The sequence below is a fragment of the Aedes albopictus genome, chromosome 2 (genome assembly GCF_035046485.1).
Source record: "Aedes albopictus strain Foshan chromosome 2, AalbF5, whole genome shotgun sequence".
NCBI lineage: Eukaryota > Metazoa > Arthropoda > Insecta > Diptera > Culicidae > Aedes > Aedes albopictus.
Genome location: NC_085137.1, coordinates 472,423,829 through 472,443,026, shown reverse-complemented (window position 1 = coordinate 472,443,026; position 19,198 = coordinate 472,423,829). Strand labels below are relative to the sequence as shown.

The window sequence follows — 19,198 nt, the reverse complement described above, 5'->3', positions numbered from 1 at the left end:
TCACAGTAACTCGAAAAAATGGCAGATAATTACGGTTAATGTTTTCTCCCCTCCGCCTCCAGTTGCCATCCATTTCATTCGAAATGCGGGTTCCGATCTCGTTCTAGTGATAAGAATGATGCGCCTTCCAGAAGTCGTTTTTTTTTTCAGCCGGTGGACATGGACGAAGGTGACCTGAACCGAACCCAAATTGAAGTTGAATTTTTCAGTAGGCTTGCTCCGGAATCTGATCCGACAAGTAAGCAGTAAAATAAACAATGGCAATAGCGAGAGATAAGCTTTCTTGCGAAGTTGTCGGCTTTTCCGTTGGGCGCGAAACTTGATGCAGATTGGCACGGATGAGTAACCACGCCGGGAAGCAGATTCTGACCCCTCCCCATTAGTCCCGGTGGGAATAAGCTGGGAGGTGTGCGTCAGCGGCGACGTCCAAGTGAAGTTGTTGCTGTTGATGGGAAGGAAATTAGTTGGGCCAATTTCCAACGAGAAGAAGATTATGCAATTTGTTCGGAGATTTATGAGGGAATAAAAATGAATGTAAAAGACAGGAGCTTACGGTCAGGTGCGACCTAACATGCACGAAAGGTTTTCGTTGTTGGCAGTGTGAATTATTGAATTTTTCATTATAATTATCTTTTTATGAGGATTTTCTACTTTCTGTGGATTCGTTACTAGATGAATAAGTAAAAAAGTCAAGAGAAGTCGAGAAGTGAATTAAATTGAAGGAAAACACCTCATTGAAGCTTATTAGCATAGCGATGAGCTGTACAATAATCTTCCCCGTAATCGCTGTTTTCCATCATCCGCGGAGATTATCATGCAACATGTAACAACACACATGTTAACAATAACAACACGTAAGGGAAAGGACCATTCGGGGTAAAACGATCATTTATATTTTGAACTTAGGCTACAATGAGAATAAATCTTTTCCATTTAGTGTTTTTATCTAATTCCCGTCATACTAAGCACCGACCAATAATGTTCGAGTTTATTCTTGCACCTCGCCCAATGCCTCATGGCCAGTTTGATTTCAATGACTTATTCATAAATTGGCTTTCGTATCAATTTACGAATGGCATTCTTGAAGACATTAATATATTCCATGAAATCTTTTTCAGAAAATCCTATAGAGAACCCTCCAGAAATTTCACCAAAAAGTCTTCTAGAAAACCTTCCATGCTTATGAAGTTTCTCCTGAGAAATCACTCAAAAGGGCATTTCCCTCTTCCAAATTATTTTTATTTTATTTTATTTTATTTTATTGATGCACAAGGGGGTCATAGGGCCAAGTCTCCAATGCAAGTCCGAGAACTTGCATTGTCCATAATACACCTTTGAATTTGGGAGTAGGCATAGCAACCTCTTTAGCTCTGCGGCTTTTAAGTTTTGCGTGGCCTTAAGGATTGGGAAAGGTGGGAAATCGATGTGGTGTATTGAGCTGTAAGGGAATGTGTTGTTAGTTAAATGGTCAACGTAATTTACCTTTGGGTCGCTTGTTTGGGGTAAGCGTTTTGAACATACATACTGGTTTTGCTGGGTTGCTCTTTCCTATTTTCGTTCGATCGTGTTGTTTTTTTTTGTGGTAGGTAGTTGTGATTAAATTTTGGTTATGTTCTTGGAATGCTGCTTCGTCCTCATCGCCATCTCCATCGAAATACGATAAGCCTATGTCATTTGCTGTCTGCAGTTTTTAGCAAATCGTCTTCGTAGTCCAACTTCACTATCTGCTGCTACAATCGCTTCGTCGCTTTCTTAAATTCGGCTGTCATTACCAATGTCCTTCCAATTCCAACGAACATCCGTCCATATCCACCTCTTGTCCCTCTTCCAAATTATTAGTTCAAAATCAATAAATAATAATACCATGGATTATTTCAGAAATTTTTACGGGGATTCTTTCAGAAAATCATCCACGAATTCCAGAATATCTGCGTTTTGTGTTTGGAATGAAGAGTCCAGAATTGTTTCAGAAATTTCTCCAAAGATTTCACACACAAAAATCCAAATGTTTGTTTTGAAATATTTTTTGAGGATGCCATAAGTTCCTCCATAAATTTTCCAAATTCTATATAGAACCTCCTGAAATGGCACCATTGATTTCTTTGAAGATTTAAAACTTAGGTCTCGTAAAAAATGCACATTTTCAACCTCCCTCCCCCTATGGTACACGTTTTGTATGAGACATCCTCTGAAATTTGAGTTTGAGTTATCGCACTTCTCAGAACCCATCCTTTTCCTTTCTCAAAGCGGGGCATAATTAACTTCATAAATAACTTCAGGAATTCTTTTCACAAAGTAATCCCAGGGTTGTTTCAGTAATTTCTCCATCGATTGCTTCGACAATTCTTTCAGCGTTTCTTCTAATAATGTCTTCATGGAGGAAATTCTCCTGAAGTTCTTATATGATTTAGTTAAGTGGTTCCAGTAGGTACTCTCTCAATGATTTCTGCAGAAATTTGTGTAGAAATTTTTTCATGAGTTCCTCCCGGGTATTCCTCAATGTATTTCACCAGAAACTCCTCCAGGATTGCTCTAAAGGATAACTTTAGGAGTTTTTACTCCCATCCCTTGGGAAATGCAGAAATTTCTTAAGAAACAATTTCTAGAAAGCTTTACGTTAATTCCTTTGGAAGCTTCTCCTGAGCTTTTTCTAGGAACCTTTACAACCTTTACAGAAGTTTAAGTATTTCTCCAGACATTCTTTCAGGGATTTCTATAGAAATATGTTCATGAATTCCTCCGAGAATTCTTCCAGAAAATTCTCCATGAGTTTTGGTAAGAGATCATTTCTCTAGGAATTTCTCTAAATCTTTATTAATAAATCCTTATAGGCATTCCATAAAGGGTTCCTATCGAAGAGTTTCCAGTTATTTAGTAACTCTTTCTAGATTTCCTTCAGAAAATTTCTTAGAATTCTTTCACATAATCCTCCAGGGATACCATTAAGAAATCACAATAGATAGACAATTTATTCAAAAAATTTTTCAAGGATTCTATTCTATTCTAGTGCTTGCACAGCCAGTATTGAAAAGCATCCTGGAAATATCAAAATTTCTTTTGATATTTTCTTGTCAGCATTGATATTTGCAGCATGTCAGAGACGTGACACAAATAATAATATGGCCAGGCTCACTGTGCAGACTAATGGGTTGGGAGAAAATTCAAAAAATAAGGCAATCAGGTCATCCACTTATGAATAACATGATTGACAAACCTTTTTGAATTGAATAAAGGAAGAAACGGGGACAATCGTACCAGCCGTTTCGTTTTAGGAGAATGGTGTTTGAACATAAAAATTCCTCCATGGATTCCATCTAAAATTTACTCAGGAATTCCTTCAGAAATATCACTAAAAACTCCTTCAGTAGTTTTTTTACGGATTTTTCAAAAATTGACAACAATTGACAAAAATTGACGGTGTTTTTTATTTTCAGAATTTTAGAGAATTTTCAGCGATTTCTTCGGAAATTCTGACGAGGGATTTCCAGGAATCCCTTGGACAATTTCGTCAGGGGTTACTGAAGTTATGTCTAGAAGGTTTCTTTTTGGAATTCCTGCTGCGGTTCTTTCAGAAATATCTTCTGGGATTCCTTGACAAATTCCTCCAGTAATTTTTCGAGATTTTCTTCCGCAGATATTTACAGAAGTATTTTATTGATTTACATAAAAAATATTGAAGTAAATCTTCAAGGGTTATCTGGAACCTGGAGGAATACCTGGAGAAACTTCTGATACGGCTTTGGAGAAATTTCTAGAAAAAAAATTATGAATATTTTATTGGAAAATTAAGGAAAAAATCATGGAGCAGTTTCTGAGAAAATCCATTAAAGGATTTCTTGAGGACATCCTTGAGGAGTTAAGAAAGAAGTTTCTTGATGAATTGTAGAAAAAATATTCTTCGGGAATATGTTCAGAAAATGCAGACAAACGTACTGGAGGAATTCTTGAATAAGTTTCTGAGAGGATTGCTGGAGGATGATTTGGAACAAACCCTGGATAAATTCCTGGGGATACTTCTGGATGAATTTCTTGAAAAATGTCTAAAAGGCATACGTATGTAAAATTCCCTGAAAAATATCCTAGAGGAAAGAAATTTCAAGAAATAAATCCTTAAGTGATTTCAAAAGGATCTCACGAAAGAATCTTTGAAGCGTGAAGGAAGTCCTAAAGGGTCACGGGAAAATTTTCTGAAGAATTTCAGACGTAGCTGAGGATCTTCTAGGAAGCCTCAGAAGAATCTCTTGAGAATTATCTGGAAGAAATCCTGAAGAAACGCCTGAGAAAATCCCTGGAGAAATTCCCGAAAAGAACCCTAAGGATATCAATAGAGAAAATAATTAAGGAATCTCTCGAGGAACTAGGGTGTCGCACCACTTGGGCGGTGGTTTCTATATTCGTCTGTTTTCCACTATAACTCATTTAATTTTGAACCAATTGACTTAAAATATTGAACACGGGTAGATACTATACCTATCTCACTGCATTCCATAAATTGTGACAATTGGTTCAAATTTGACTGAGTTATAGCGGAAAACAGACGAAAATAGAAGCCACCGCCCAAGTGGCGCGATTCCCTATAACAAAAATTTCAAAAAGCATTCCGGCAATAAAATAATCTTTCTGAAGAAATCAAGGAAATTCTACTCTTCAGTTTTGAAGTAATTTCTTTAGGGTCGTAAATTTGACGTTTTCTGTGTAAACGTTTCAAAATTTTCCAAAGGAGTGAGGAAGATAGCACAACACGGTGCACAGGCTCTTGCATCAAAAACGAAGTTGGGTCTGGGATCATTTGAGCAGGAGGACCTATTTTGGGCACTTGCTGCTATGACTCAGTCAATTTCGAATCAATTGACTTGAATTCTTGAACATCGATAGATACTGTACGTATACACTAAGATCAGCTCGTTATTTTTCCCATCTTTTTACTGAGTTCTGAACAGCAGATTTAACTCGGTACGCTCAGTTGTTTCTTTTGCGGATATTCTGTAAATGAGTTACCGAGCTCAGATAATAAACTGTCAAAAGTTACTGATACACGGTAAATATCGTTACTGGTGAACGGTAAATACGATAACCGAGTGAACCGAGATAAATCTGCTGTTGAAAACTCAGTAAAAAGATGGAAAAAATACTGAACTCAGTGAAAAAATTACTGAGCTGGAACATCTGAATCTTAGTGTGTATCTGATCGTGCCCCAAAAATTAAGTAAATTGGTTCAAAATTGACTGAGTTATAGCAGCAAGTACCAAAAATAGGTCCTCTTGCCCAAATGGTCCCAATCCCTACATACAGGTGGAACTGGAGGAAACAGAACAAGCCTTGGCAGCAGGTTGCGAAACATAAGTGAAAGTCGAGCCTAAAATGAACTCTAGCAGAAACTGCGGTACAGGATGCACATATGTGGTCCTCTACGGACACTAGACATGGGCCACGCTCAAGGAGGTGGCGAAGAATGGGCCACAGCTGGAAGAATACAGTGGGCAGAACTGCCTATGATTACAGAATTGTTTCAAATGAATAGGAAACTCAGCAAATATGTAACTGATATGCGATCATAGGCAGAGAACATGTTGCAAGAATAACGGATAGCAACCTGCAAACATTGAGTTCGCAAGAAATTCGGTTGGCATTTACAAGACGACGTGGGGCACAGCGGAAAAGGTGGTCTGACCAGATCGACAATGATTTGACTAGCATCCACGAGTGTCCACGAGGTTGAAGAGAAGCAGCAGCGAACCGAAATGTGTGGTGTCGTATTGTAGACTCAGTCTATGTCAAATTTTGAACTTAATAAATGAGCTAAATGATTATCTCAAAAACACAAAAAAGAGTAACTGCAAGATTTTTCCGGTTAGGATAATATAACACGGTGGAGGATGTCCTGGTACCTAAACTGGGCTCAACGGACTCCGCATCTGCATTCTACTCAATTTAGCAATTCAACATTTAGGTATAACAACAATTTGTTGTTAGCGCATAATCTACTTCTATTGCTCTAACTGAACATACAGTTCATTTGCCTTTAATACACTAAGAAAAAAGTACAGGTGAAACCGGAACTCAGCGCCGAAATGTTATAGAACCGAATGATACAACATTGTACAACACTTAAATGTATGCATGTGAAAGGGAAATCCCACCATCTAAAAGCACCGTTCACCACACACGCACCGTACAGCTCCAGCTACCTACCTCTTCTTTCCTGTTCGGCGAGGAGCAGCCGTAAATTGATCCCAAACACCTTTTTCCGCAACAGGCACAGTTCGTCAATGATCAGCCAGACGTCGCTCCTTGAAGACTCGATCTTCTTGTTCTTGCCTTCTTGTACAAACCACACCGACCGCTCAAGGTAAATACTACGCTCGCAACGCAAGAAGCACACACTAATAACAACACGATGACGACGACGACAATCCAAAAACCCTAGAGCGTATGGAAAGGCAACCAAGCAACCAACCAGCAGGGAACCGTACCTTATAGAGTTGTGCTATGTTGTGACTGGCTCCGCTGCAGATGTTTGCGCTTCTCGCTAGACTGCGTTCCAGTTACTTTTAGGCAATATTTTCTGCCTTTCTGTTGCAGGCCGCTTCTTCGTTGCTGGATGCAGCAGCAGCAGCTCTGAGCGCGATGTTTGCGCGTACGAATACCCTCCAAACGACGACACTAGCTTAGCACCACGTTAAAACAAACAAACAATTCTTTCGAATCACGTTTTTCCACGCCCCACAACACAATTCACTTGTTCGGTTGGTTCGTTTACAGAGAACAGGTAGATTTCAATCTCCAGCCAGAAGAACGACACTAACTACAGAGCGTGGTGTACCAACAGAGACACTGACTGTTGTAGAACGGCAACAACTTCCTACGCTCGAATGTTTGCAAACTGGACGTCGTTCCACGCGCACTTCACCAAGCACTTCTCTGTTCGAATCGGAGAAGGTCTTCCACCACAACACTTTGTAATTCGTCAGAACAACCGGTTGTGCCAAATTATTCGATTCACTCTTCTAGTAGGTAGTCGCGAGTCGCGCGACGACCAAATTCTTCAATGCCACTCGAGACGATCTTCCCCCTTTTTCTTTTGAAGGCACCAAAGACGGGTGACCGCGCTCGAATGCCTTGGCCACCTATATTCCGAAAACCATTCACTTTTTCGGCGACCCAAGTCTGCACTCATAGGTTATGGGCCCAGCTAGGAGGAAACCGGTAATTTGCACAGCACACCATGCACCTTTCAATCATCCAGCTTCGACAATAATAATCACTTTCCTTTTCCTACCCCCCTCGCGAAGGCGGGCGCGCGCGTGAGTTGAACGACAATGAAATAGACACTCCAAAAGTGATCAACGACGATGATCGTGAAAAGTGGGTCGTCGCAATCTTCTACAGAATAGATCGTGCGCCCGATCTACGCTGCAGCACACTGGCGCGAGAATGTTTCAAAACGGTCTCGTAGTGCACTGTTGGTTGCACACACAGCCACTTCAAACACTTCCCAGTTTTTTTTTATCGCGACAAACGAGATGCACACGAGAACGAACGGATTCAAACCTTTTCAACACACAAGGGTACACCGCAGAGAGATAAGGGGTCGCAGTCACGCGAAATCTACGTCCACCATCGACAACAGACGGAACATGAGTGAATGAGAATGCGACGACGACGGCGACGTTGGCTAGCGTTGCGGCGATGCGATGCAAAACGGTGCGATGGGCTCGCGCTCGATTGAATATACAAACAACACGATGCCGGCGGCGGTGGCGTCGGCGGTCGTCCGTGGATGAACACGCAAAACCACCCATTCACAACCACCACGCCAGCAGCACAAGCCCAGAACGATGGCGACTACCAAGACGTGATGATGGGGTCACAGACAAGCAGACTATGCGCAAACAACGCGCAACAAGCGTCCGTTCGGTGAACCAGTCTACTAATACAGAGAAAATGCAAAACACTCCCACATAGAGCAGAGTTCACTCAGAAGCGACGCAGTGTTTCCCGACAACCTCACTGCGGATCAGTTACACGGTCCAACAATTTTTTTCTCAGCTCTAAAGTTGATCTCTTCTGATTGCTCCCGATTGTATAAACTTATAAATCTGAAGTGTTGATCCACCCCGTTGTAGAGGGGAAGGACTTTGGTTTGAAAGTTATGAAAATCTGAAAACACAGAGAATTAGACGTTACTCGTGGAAAAAATTTCAGTTAGAACATCGTCACGCAAAAGTAAACGCTCAATTCTAATCATGCTGTGCTTGGCCAAGCAACCATCGGCCTAAGGAACGTTCAAAATTTACGTCATACATTTGGGGGAGGGAAGGGGTGTTTCTAGGAAAGTGTAACAGTACGTGTATAAGGTATAGGGAAATAGCGTGACAGAGGGGGAGGGGGGTCTATAATTCCCGAAAAACGATAGACGTAATAAATGAACCTTCCCTAATCAGAAGACGTTTAAAATCAGCTGAAGGCCCTCTGTTGCCGAACTCGCTGGGCACAAGAGTGACACTGCTGTCAAATCCCTCGAACACGGATTGGAGAAAAGGAAGAAAGAACAAAACAAGCAACAGTAACCAGGAAAAAGAGATTTCTATGGACAAAAAGTAGTTTAAGGCATAGTTTATAGTTAAAAACCCTGATTTATTTTGATTCTTGATGTTTTCTTTGCGAGATTTCGTCACTGAGTGATCGCGGAAAACATAACCTAATAATTGTTGTATTCGAAAGTCACTGAAAATCTTTGTAGTTTGTTGAGAAATTCAAAAGGCCACCGTTTTGTAAGCTGTCGTACGGACAACTTACAAAACGGTGGCCTTTCGAATTTCTCAACAGCCCTCAAACCTTTGACAATTCTTCTATGAAAATGACATTTCAGCGTTTTGCGCCTTTTTTCGGCAGTTGTAAACAGTGGCATACACGGACCTGTCAACTTAAAAGGCCTAATAGATGGCGGAAGTTAGCAAATTTCAAACAAAAGCAAAAACGATGTGAGCGCTACGAGTGGTCAATCGAACAATTACCAAATATTTGAATCCATCATTATTGCGGAGATTCCACCTGTTTAGACTCCTGCGCGAAATTTAGTTGCGTGGATTTTTCTTGCGTGGGCCCACAGATATGAAACCAGACCGTGTCCTGGTGAATATTTTACGCTGTGTTGTTAGGTACACATTTGGTGATAGTTTTGCATTGTAAACAAACATTTATAACGTACCTACGCTGAAAATGAGCCTAATAATTTATTTGCCTCGGAATCGATAAATCTTCACAACGGGCAATAAAAAGAGGATCGATGGAGTGCGAGTAGAGTGTGACAACTGTTTCTCAGTGCAAAAAATTCGACGTTTTTTGATCGCCATTTCTAAATGCATGATGTCAACAAAAAAGGAAAGAAGTACCACGGAGCATTAGGGTTGTGCAACTACCATAAAAAAACACGAGAATCCCTTGAGCCATTCTCGAAAAACGGTTCTTTTACTAAGCTATGTTTTTTATAAGTTATGTTTTGACAGTTTTTATCTATATATAAAAAAATGAGTTTGAAGTTCCTTTGAGGCAACAAAACTCAAGAACGGCTGAACCGATCAGCATGACTCTTACACGGTTCGGTTCATATTCGTGGTGGCTGTGTTTATATGTACAAAAAGTTACGAAAATCAACTAGAAAAGTAATAAAATTGATAAGGTACTGATTTTTCATGACCTGGGTAGAATCAACAATATCGAAATGAAACCAATCTAGAGTGCCGTGCTGCAATGAGCTTAACAATTGTCAAACCACCTTAGCGAGACAAAGTTTGCCGGGACAGCTAGTTGTGTATATTTTTGTATGGACCGTAGAACGTTCGTTCAGTGCAAACGCTTTAACCACAGACAAACAGACATACTACTCAAATCACAATCATCGCACGATTTAACGGTCATTTTGAAAATATAGTGTGGTTCGGAATGTGCTCGCATGTGTCATGGTGGCGCTGCTGTGCCTGCATCACCTCTCAATTTCAGAGAGAAATGAACGCGACGCCGATCAATGTTTACATAAAATTACTCAATGGGAGCTTGCACGCTGACGTCATCATTGTCTCCTTCTCTTTCGTTCCTTCGGCGTCGGTCCATAAAGCCGTCCTTGCCCTCAAAAAAAATTTGAGGGCAATGTTTACAAATCGTATGAGAATTCGATGAGGTTAGGTTTTTGCTGCAAGCCTCTATCATGAACCTTCATTCATGTTTTATGAATGGATGACGCCACGGGGGAGTCGTCACCTGCAAAATAGTTGCATCGAGCCGAGGCAGACAACACCTGCAAATGAATGCTTCGAGTTGAGCATTATAGAGGGTGCTAGTGAGATGCCAAACGATGTTTTTGAAGCAATGTTTTTCTAATTAGTATGTCTGTTTGTCTGTGCATTAACTGCAATGCTTTTTTAACATACGTGGGCTAACTGCAACAGTCGTTCAGTTATCGCATCGCTATTCGTCAAAATGGAATGTCAAAATCGATGCGATGTTTTTCGCATGCAGTTTTGAGGCAGTGCGATATTTTCAGAATGTACATTGGCTGCATTCTGCAGCAACTGAAAGTTCTTTGAAATCTGTTAGTTGTTGCAATTATCAAATTATCAATTATCAAATTTCATTCGATACGTGAAACGTAAACATGTTGCAGTTATCGAACGTCTACTGTAGTTTGTGGACAAACCCTTAACGTCATGGCGTCTTCAAGAAGTTTTTCAATACGGTTACGTTCTTCTTTTGAACTATTGTTAAAAATGATCAATCTTCCCAAATTTACACTAGATTGATGTCTCACAAGATGTTGATGTGATGTTGTAGAAAATGTTGGTTGAATAACTTTGGCCAAAGATGCCCCGTTCGTAACTCCGTTACTTTTGAAAATACGTCGCAATTTTATTACCTACACCGAGAAAAATTTCTACTCAGCGGCTGAGTTGGTCTCGAGGTTGGTCTAACAAAGAAATCGAAAAATCTTTTGTTTTCTTACTGTTTCAGCCAGTGAAAAGAATTGTCAGACAAAAGCGGCACAAAACAAGCAACAAAGAAGGCGCGACGATTACTCTTTATCGCTACTGGTAACAGATAATGCCATGATCTCGAAAATTTTTGTTGCAGACAAAACGGAAGCTGAATTTGTTGCGTACTTTTCAACTCGTGAATAATCAATTATTACTAAACCAAAGTCGAAACTGTTTGATGATAGATCTTCAGCAGAGTTACAGTGTTTACCGACTCGAAGTTACCGTTCGAAAATCGCAATGCAAGGCTTAAAAGTCTCTAAACTCGTGGTGTACGATTTTTATTCTATTATTTTCAAGTTGGGACAAACTTATGTCACATTGGTTGGATTGTCGCAACAAATACAGGTTGCGACATTGTCATTATTGTTGCGCGATGGTTCAATTTTGTTTCACTGGTTTCAGCTAAAAGTGAGACAACCCATTTGGTATTACAGTCTCTAGGAGTTTAATTATTTATGCTTACCAAAACAGACAATAACTTGTACTTTCGCTTGCGTATGGAGTACAATCCCAGTTAACCAGTGGTCGTATAAGATGATGGATAAGATGTTACAGAGAAGGCGATATGCGTACATTTTACATGTGCCTAAATTGAGGCATGCATGCATATGACCTCCACTTTATCTTCTTATGAAACATCTTATACGATTACTGGTTGTCTGGGATTACATTGCATTCTGTACATTGTGTAACTTGATGCTGAAAATATAGCCAAAAAGTATGGAATCTGTTGCGACAATTTTATTTTTAAATTTACCGGAATGCAAGTGTGTGTCTTACCATTATTAATAAATTTGTAGAAAATATTAAAAAATGTAGAATCAAAACTGAAAAGGTTATTGAGAAAAAAAACGTAATAATAACATACATATATTCTAATGTTACGGAATTACAAAATTGGTGTCTTCGACTAAGCTATTCTGGAAAACATATTCTACAACATTTTTTTCTTCATCCAGAGATTTTCTGCCGTTCATCCCGAATTGTTTACAACTCCTGTTAAGACACCTAACTTGTGTCTTGGTAAATAAAAAAAAAAAAACTTTCTACCTCCCTTCAAGAGGGATTGACCAAAGTGGTTCATTGTGTTGGGATACTTTCATTGTTATTACTTCAGGGTATTCCTTCCGAGATTCCATGTGGGGATTTTTCGAGAATTTACTTCTAGTGATTCCTCCAGGAATTTTCTTCTGGAGTATCTTACAGAATTTTTATCCGGGATTTCCTTCCTATGATATCTCAAAAAAGGCCATCTTTCTTCAGAGGCCACTGCAGGGATTCTATTTTTTAATGGCTTCTGTGGATTCGTCTAGATTCCTTAATTGATTTCTTCTGAGATTTCTTAAAGAATTTCTTCGGAAATTTCTTTCGGAAATAGCAAGAATTATGGGTGTTAGTAGTTAGTTCTTTTAGAGTACATCAAGTTAGTAAGGTATTCAAGAATTCGATCTAGAGATTTCTCCATGAACTTACGAAGCATTCCTAGAAAAAAAAAATCCTAGAGGAATCTTTTCAATCCTGAAGATTTCCCACAAACCACACCCACAACTCCACAGCTATGACGAATGTTTGGTAGACTTTTTGGTGCGTGATAGACCTTAGTGGCATTTCAGTCTTTTCGGGGACGAAAAACAACTATATGTATTTTGTTTCGTATTGGATCTTCTTCAGGGAATCGAATAAATTGTTATTTTCTCATCTAGTAGTTGTTATTTTTGAAACATTCAACTGTCATTCTTTTTTTAGAAGTGTGTCTCATTTGTTGAACCGGATAACCTTCAAATTTCAGAAAACAAATTTGGTAGTCGGAACCCGGACCGCAATGCGTAGTGTTTCATGAAATGTGAAGGTTAGTTCCAAACAAAAGAAAGGCCAAATTTCTAAAACAAGAAATGACAGTTAAATGTTTCAAAACAATTATTCGAAGAACAAATAACAGTTTGTTCGATTCCCTGAAGAAGATTATATAAGGGCGTTGCTGAGATCTCGGTATTGTTGTTGTTTGCCGAGCACTCGGCTGAGCGGATCTCGGCGAAAGTATGATAACATGCTGAGATCTTGGCATTCCAGATAGAGAATTTTCAGCATGAACTTCTGGAACTTCTGAAAGATTCCAAGAAATATCTCCTAAAAGATTTCTATAAAGAACACCAGAAGGGCACCCAGAAGGAACTTCTGAATCTTTTTAGAAGAAACTGCCTAATTATTTGGTGATGGAATTCCTGGAGAATTCCCAGTACAACACCTGGAAGATTCACGGAAAAAACTTTTAGAGCAAACGCAGTAAGAAATCCTGGTGAAATTCCAAATACGAATAAAGGAAGAATCCAGTAGAATCTCTTGGAAGTGTTCAACATTGAAGTTCCAGCAAGAACTCCTGCTGTACAACTACCAAAAAGATACCTGCCAACAAAAAAAGAAAAATCTTGAGAAATTTTTGGATGATTTCCAGAATGGTTTCCTGGGAACGTACCAGAACTCTTTGAAGAGTCCCAGAACAAACTCCAGATTGAATTATAGATTGTTTTGAAGCAATCGCAGAAAAAAAATGTGAGGAAACTTCTAGAGGGATTTCTGGAAATTATCTTGTAAGTATTCCCGTAGGAAATTATTAAGAATGTGAGAAACTCCTGTAGGGATTTCGGAAGGAACATCTTTGTGAATCTCAAAAGCAACTCATGAAGGAATATGAAGAGGATATCTTGGTTATAACCCATCATGATTTTTTTTAATGAATTTTTATTCCTGATTAAACTTTTGAAGGAATCCTCGAAGAAACTCCACAAGGGATTTAAAAAGGGTCACCTGGGCTAAAAAGGTGGGGTAGGCAAAAATGTCGATTTTAGCTTTACGTAATAAATGGATGCTGCCTAATATAGTTAGTTTCCATCGAATTTTTTGAAAAATAATTTCCCTTGAACTGGATAAAAGCGGTGCACGTACCTCACTCTTTTGAAAAAATGATAATATTCGATGAAATATAAACAAAATTAATAAATTAAAAGCAAAATATATTCCAAAAGAATCGCTTGAACTAGATTTCTGAAGACAGCCCTCAAGGATTTTCCTCATAAATCCATAGAGGAATTGCTGAGGAAATATAATGGAGGTTTTCTAAATGAATTCTTGGAGACATTTTTTGGAGAAATCTCTAGAGGAATTTCTGAAAAATAAATCTTGGAGGAACTTTTTGAGCAACTCTTGTCAGAATTTCCTCGACAAGCCTCGTTGGATAAATGTACGATTCGTGCTGAAAAAAAAACCACTTTTTGCAACTCGTCACATAAATAACTAGTATATAAGTCATTCCGGTATCATAATGACCCATTTTTCCGCATTGGATCATTTCATTATGCAACTGAAATAAGTTGCATAATGAAAAAAAAAAAAAATACGCACAGTATGCGGCAAGTCTCGTTGAACCGTTGAATAAAAAGACGAATCGTGCTTTAGAAATCATCCTTTTGCAACACGTTGTACAAACAACTACTCTTGAAGTAAACTGGTAAATTATTCGTAGAGATAATTCCTTTTTTTGATCATCGGTTGTTCTTTCAAGATGTACTGGCATGAGCTTATTGATGGTATAAAAAACTTATTCAGCAAAGGTTAGAACTGTTCTTTCGTGTTGTATTGTTGTGATGGGTAAAGTGCCCCACACAATGCATACGTTTGCGTGTGCGTGACAGTAGTTTGACACAATTCCCATGGGAAAACTGTCAAAAAAACGCAAACCTCGACGGAACGGACGCTATGTGTTCCAGGCTTAAGCTTTTAAGACTAGCGCTTGGAATAGAAGACAGTATTGCCTATTGAGTTCACCACTGGACTGCGCACTCAGTATTCATAAGTGCGAAAACGTCAATAAAAGTGCGCGATTGCATCAAACCCAGTTTATGTCTTCGGCGCACTATTTCTTCGATTTATGATGAATAAGTGCTCTGAACACACCGAGTTGATTTATTGCAATTGCGCTCTTTTATTAAAGTTTTCGCACTCTTGAAACTCGTGCGATAGTCCAGTGGTGAACTAAATGCGCCATAATAGTCCCATCATGTTTTCCGGAGACTACGCTTTGAGAAGTGCTGATCTCAGACAGCTGATTCCTAGCACTTGTTTGGTGGTAGTGAATGAATGATGCAACATTACACACCCTCACTCAAGCGCATGCCTATGTTGAAAAGGCAACATAAATATAACCAGTTCATCTCCCAACACATTCGCCTTCAGATACCTACATGGACGTCGTGAAATTCATTCTCATAGTGTGAGCGAGAAAACTGGTTTTTCGGTTTGTTTACGTCTGGCATTCGACGCTTCTGAATGTTCATGATGGCGACAGCATTGTAGTTGTTGCGTACCGGCGCGCGTAAGCCAGCAGTAGCAATGCAATGGCTAGGTAGCAGTATATAGTATGAGCATCATAACAGAAAAAGCGCATCCAATTATGCTTCATGCTTTTCGGTTCAACATAGACACAGGCAAAATTCAAACATGCACAATGAACTCATGGAGACGCATGGTTGCTGTTAAGTTCGAAATTAACAACATCTATCCTATGATGGCGTGTGACCAGATTCACAAGGTCACTGTAATCACCCAACCGAAAATTCAAGCTCCCAACCGGACAAGGTTATTCACGGTTAGTTGCCTACCAGTTAAAAGTTATAACGGCCTTCGAGGCCAAGTGTTTGCGATGCACGGTGAATGAACTTTTCTTCCCGCCAAGTGGAACCACAGCCACCCCATCTTTATTTTACGTATGGTTTATTCATTTTATTTTCTTCACATTTCCGCAACCACTGAATATGTTGTTGGGACTTGTGAAATATTATGCTTCGCGTTGAACGTTAAAATCAATATCGAGAAAAATCTGGGGCCTAAGAATCGCCCACATAATTGTATAATGAAAATTTTGTAATAATTCAGTCATCTATACAAATTTCTCATGGTACTCACCCTTCATTCTGCCGTCGTCTCCTTGCCACAGCCGGATTCTTCAGGATCGAGTCCACGTTGCCACGACCGCCACCACCACCCACCGAAGCCGGATGCTCTCCATCACTGGTGGCACCACTTCCACTACCGGACGCGACGAGATCACTTTTCTTCAACGGAACGAACGAACTGGGCACCGACGGAAACAACGCGACCCCACCGGGTGGAACGTAACCACCGGCGGCCGCGGTGGTGGACGACGCGGCCGTATTCGACACGTTACGAAGCATTTTCGCGAGATTCTTACCGGGCGCGACACCGTCCTCTTCGTCGGACTCGGACGAGGAACCGACCGCAGCCGTTGCCGCCGCTGCCGCCACGGCATCACATTCGATGTTCGAAACTGTGGTGGACTTTTTCAGATTGCTCACCGACGAGTGGGTTGATTTGCGCAGTCGAGATTTCAGTTCGGAATTGAGATCGGCCGGAAAGAGCCCAATGCCGCCGGACTTGGACTTGAGGATGCCTTTTTTGAGCTCCGACACGAAGGGCAGCGGTTGCTGACCCGAAGGCGGCAGGTAGGCAAAGGGAGATTTTCTAGGACTAGTTATTTGATCTGCAATGAGAGTGAGAGGTTATGTTGGGAGAAATGGAAACCGGAATTAGTAAACTTAGTTGGGACAAAAGCGTAAAAACACAAGTGATCGCAAAAATAAGCAAACAAGAAAAACAAAGTGAAACATTTACGCTTTTACTGAAAACAAACTATTCAAGCGAAAAACAGTGGAACAAACAATTGTAAAGCGCCGTTGGTTAACATCTGTAATTGTGTGATTAAAAGCGTTTAGTCGTGTACTGGTGAAAATGACACGCACACCAATGAGTTGAGTCGTCGATATCTGTAAATCAAACATCATGTTTTATTACTGTTGCACTATTCTTTTCCTAACATCTTTGCTGCATTTGTCTAAATTTTAATCCGTCACCCGTTAGTCGCCATTTACCGTGGATTAAACCGAACTTCCCACGCACTAACAACCGTTCATCGCTGTAAGGTCACTTGCAACCATCCGTGGACGTTACACAGACGCTTACGTAACCTCACAGTAACAAAGCAGCGTAGTTTAGAACCTCGCACCCGGTGAAACTCGCCAAATTAGAAGAAACAAAAAGTGTAATAGATGATTGAAAGAAACGTACCGTCAAAAGAGGTAAAAAAGTATAACGAAAATCGTCCGGAACTGTGTGTGGGTGTGAATCGCTAAGATTCGGTTCGTTGTAGTTCGCGTCAGTCGATAAAACAATAGGAAAACAGATGGTAGGAGAATAGGAAAGATCCAATGGTCGTCCAGTCTACTACTAGTTGTTGTTGTCGTCGTCAGCTGCTGCCTCGGCGTCCGATATGAAGCGGTTGCGGGGCTATGTACTATGAGGTTCGATCCAGAACGAAATGACCTAATGCTAGTCTCTCTCTGGAGATGTGTACGACACCAGGTTTTGGTCTACTTAAGGGATCGAAAATGCGGTTCTGAAAAATGCTTGTTCTAGGATGAAGGTTTAATCTACAATACAGGGTACGAAATGAAAGAAAGGAAAAGGGAAGAAACAGAAAATTGTGATTATTGGGTAACGATGGTGGGCTGCTGCAACAGGTGTTGAGGAAGGTCGCTGTAAAACTAATGTAAGCCCTCCATGTAGGATGTATTTCTTTTATGTAGCTTGAATCTACATTGTTTTGAAGGTCCCCATTGGAGCATAAAACGTTTCATCATAGAACTCTAACATTGGACAAACAAAAGGTTAATGCCTGTGACATCATTTTGGAACTCAAAATTGGTGATTCGACAGACAACATGGCGACCGTAATATAATGTATTTTATCACAAAGAACGGATATTTTTCTTGATCAAGGGTGAAGATTAGATCAATTTTAAAATCCAAAATGGCGAATAAAAAAAGCAAAAACAAAATAGTGTACTGAGACGAAAACAAAGAAGGCGGCTCTACATAAAAAATGTGAACCTTGTATGTAACTACAGTTGTTTTATGTCATATTCGTGATCAATAGATATCATCCTACATGAGGGGATTACAGAACTCTGATGAGGTGTACCATTGCCATAACAACTATCATAAATATAGAATTACGATTTTTTTGCTTTCATAAATTTTAAGATGTTTCAGGTTTGATGATTATAAACGTCATTGATAATTACACTAAATGATTCTCCTATAAATGGTAATACACATTTGATTGTGGTTATTAGACCTCCACTTCTTTCTTCCTATTGAGGTAACGTACCACTGGGATAGAGCCTGCTGAAAAATTTAGTACATCTATTATTTGTATTCGCATTCGTACATCGCAAGGCATTCATACATGCCACTCTCTATGCTTAAAGAAGTTTCGAAAATTCATCAAAAAGGTTTAGGCTAAACCAATCGTGAATGAAACATCCCCAAAAAAATCTCTGGATATATTCAGCAGACAGTGGTGTGGGTTAGATTTCCTGGAAGAATTCTGAAAAAAAAACGAAAGAATCCCGAGAGGAACACTCGAGGAAATCTTGGGAGGTATAAATACCTGGAGTATTCTCGGATTAAATATTTGGAGGAATCCCTGTAGTAATTCCGGGTGAATCCCTGGAGCAATCTTTAGAGAAAGTCCTAGAGAATTTCCGGCAAAGTCACTGAATCACAAGAAACATTTCGTGAGGAATCCCAGATTGAATTTCGCGAGGAATTTCGGGGGAAATTTTGCGAGGAATCCCGGGAGGAATCATCGATAGAATTCCGAAAGGGATCCTTGAGAGATATTGGGAGGTATCCTTGGAGTAATTTCAGAATAAATCCAAGACGCAATCTCGAAATAAATCCTGAAAAAAAATCCGGGACAAGTACCTGAAGGAATCCTGGAAGGAATCTCTAAAAGAATCCCTAAGGATATTCGACAAATGAACCCTGGAAGAAATCCGAGAGAAACCCTAATTAAAATTACGTACAGAATACCTGGAGGAATCCTGGTAAAATCTTTGTAAGAATTCGGAAGGAATTCCTGGAGTAATATCAAAATGGATTCTTGAAAGAATCTTTGAAGCGAATTCCAGAACGAATCTTTAGAGGGATCTCTGGAGGAATCCCGGAGAATATCTCTGAAAGAATACTGAATAAAATTCCAGAAGCAATACTTGAAAGCAGTGCTGCGAATTATCGTGACTATCACGAG

The 19,198-nt window shown here is 39.9% G+C and overlaps 1 protein-coding gene across 26 annotated transcripts in view; it reads right to left on the bottom strand.

Moving 5' to 3' along the window:
- Positions 1-19,198, bottom strand: part of LOC109414826 (supervillin) — a 1,049,091-nt gene that overhangs the window by 298,331 nt on the left and 731,562 nt on the right. For 24 of the 26 annotated variants that reach the window (XM_062854057.1, XM_062854059.1, XM_062854058.1 and 21 more), the window contains one exon: positions 15,994-16,588. In XM_062854057.1, coding sequence (XP_062710041.1) covers positions 15,994-16,588 — 595 coding nt within the window. Of the gene's footprint in view, positions 1-6,193; positions 7,677-15,993; positions 16,589-19,198 lie in introns of those variants that run through there. The other 2 variants (XM_029870812.2, XM_029870813.2) reach the window with 2 other exon arrangements.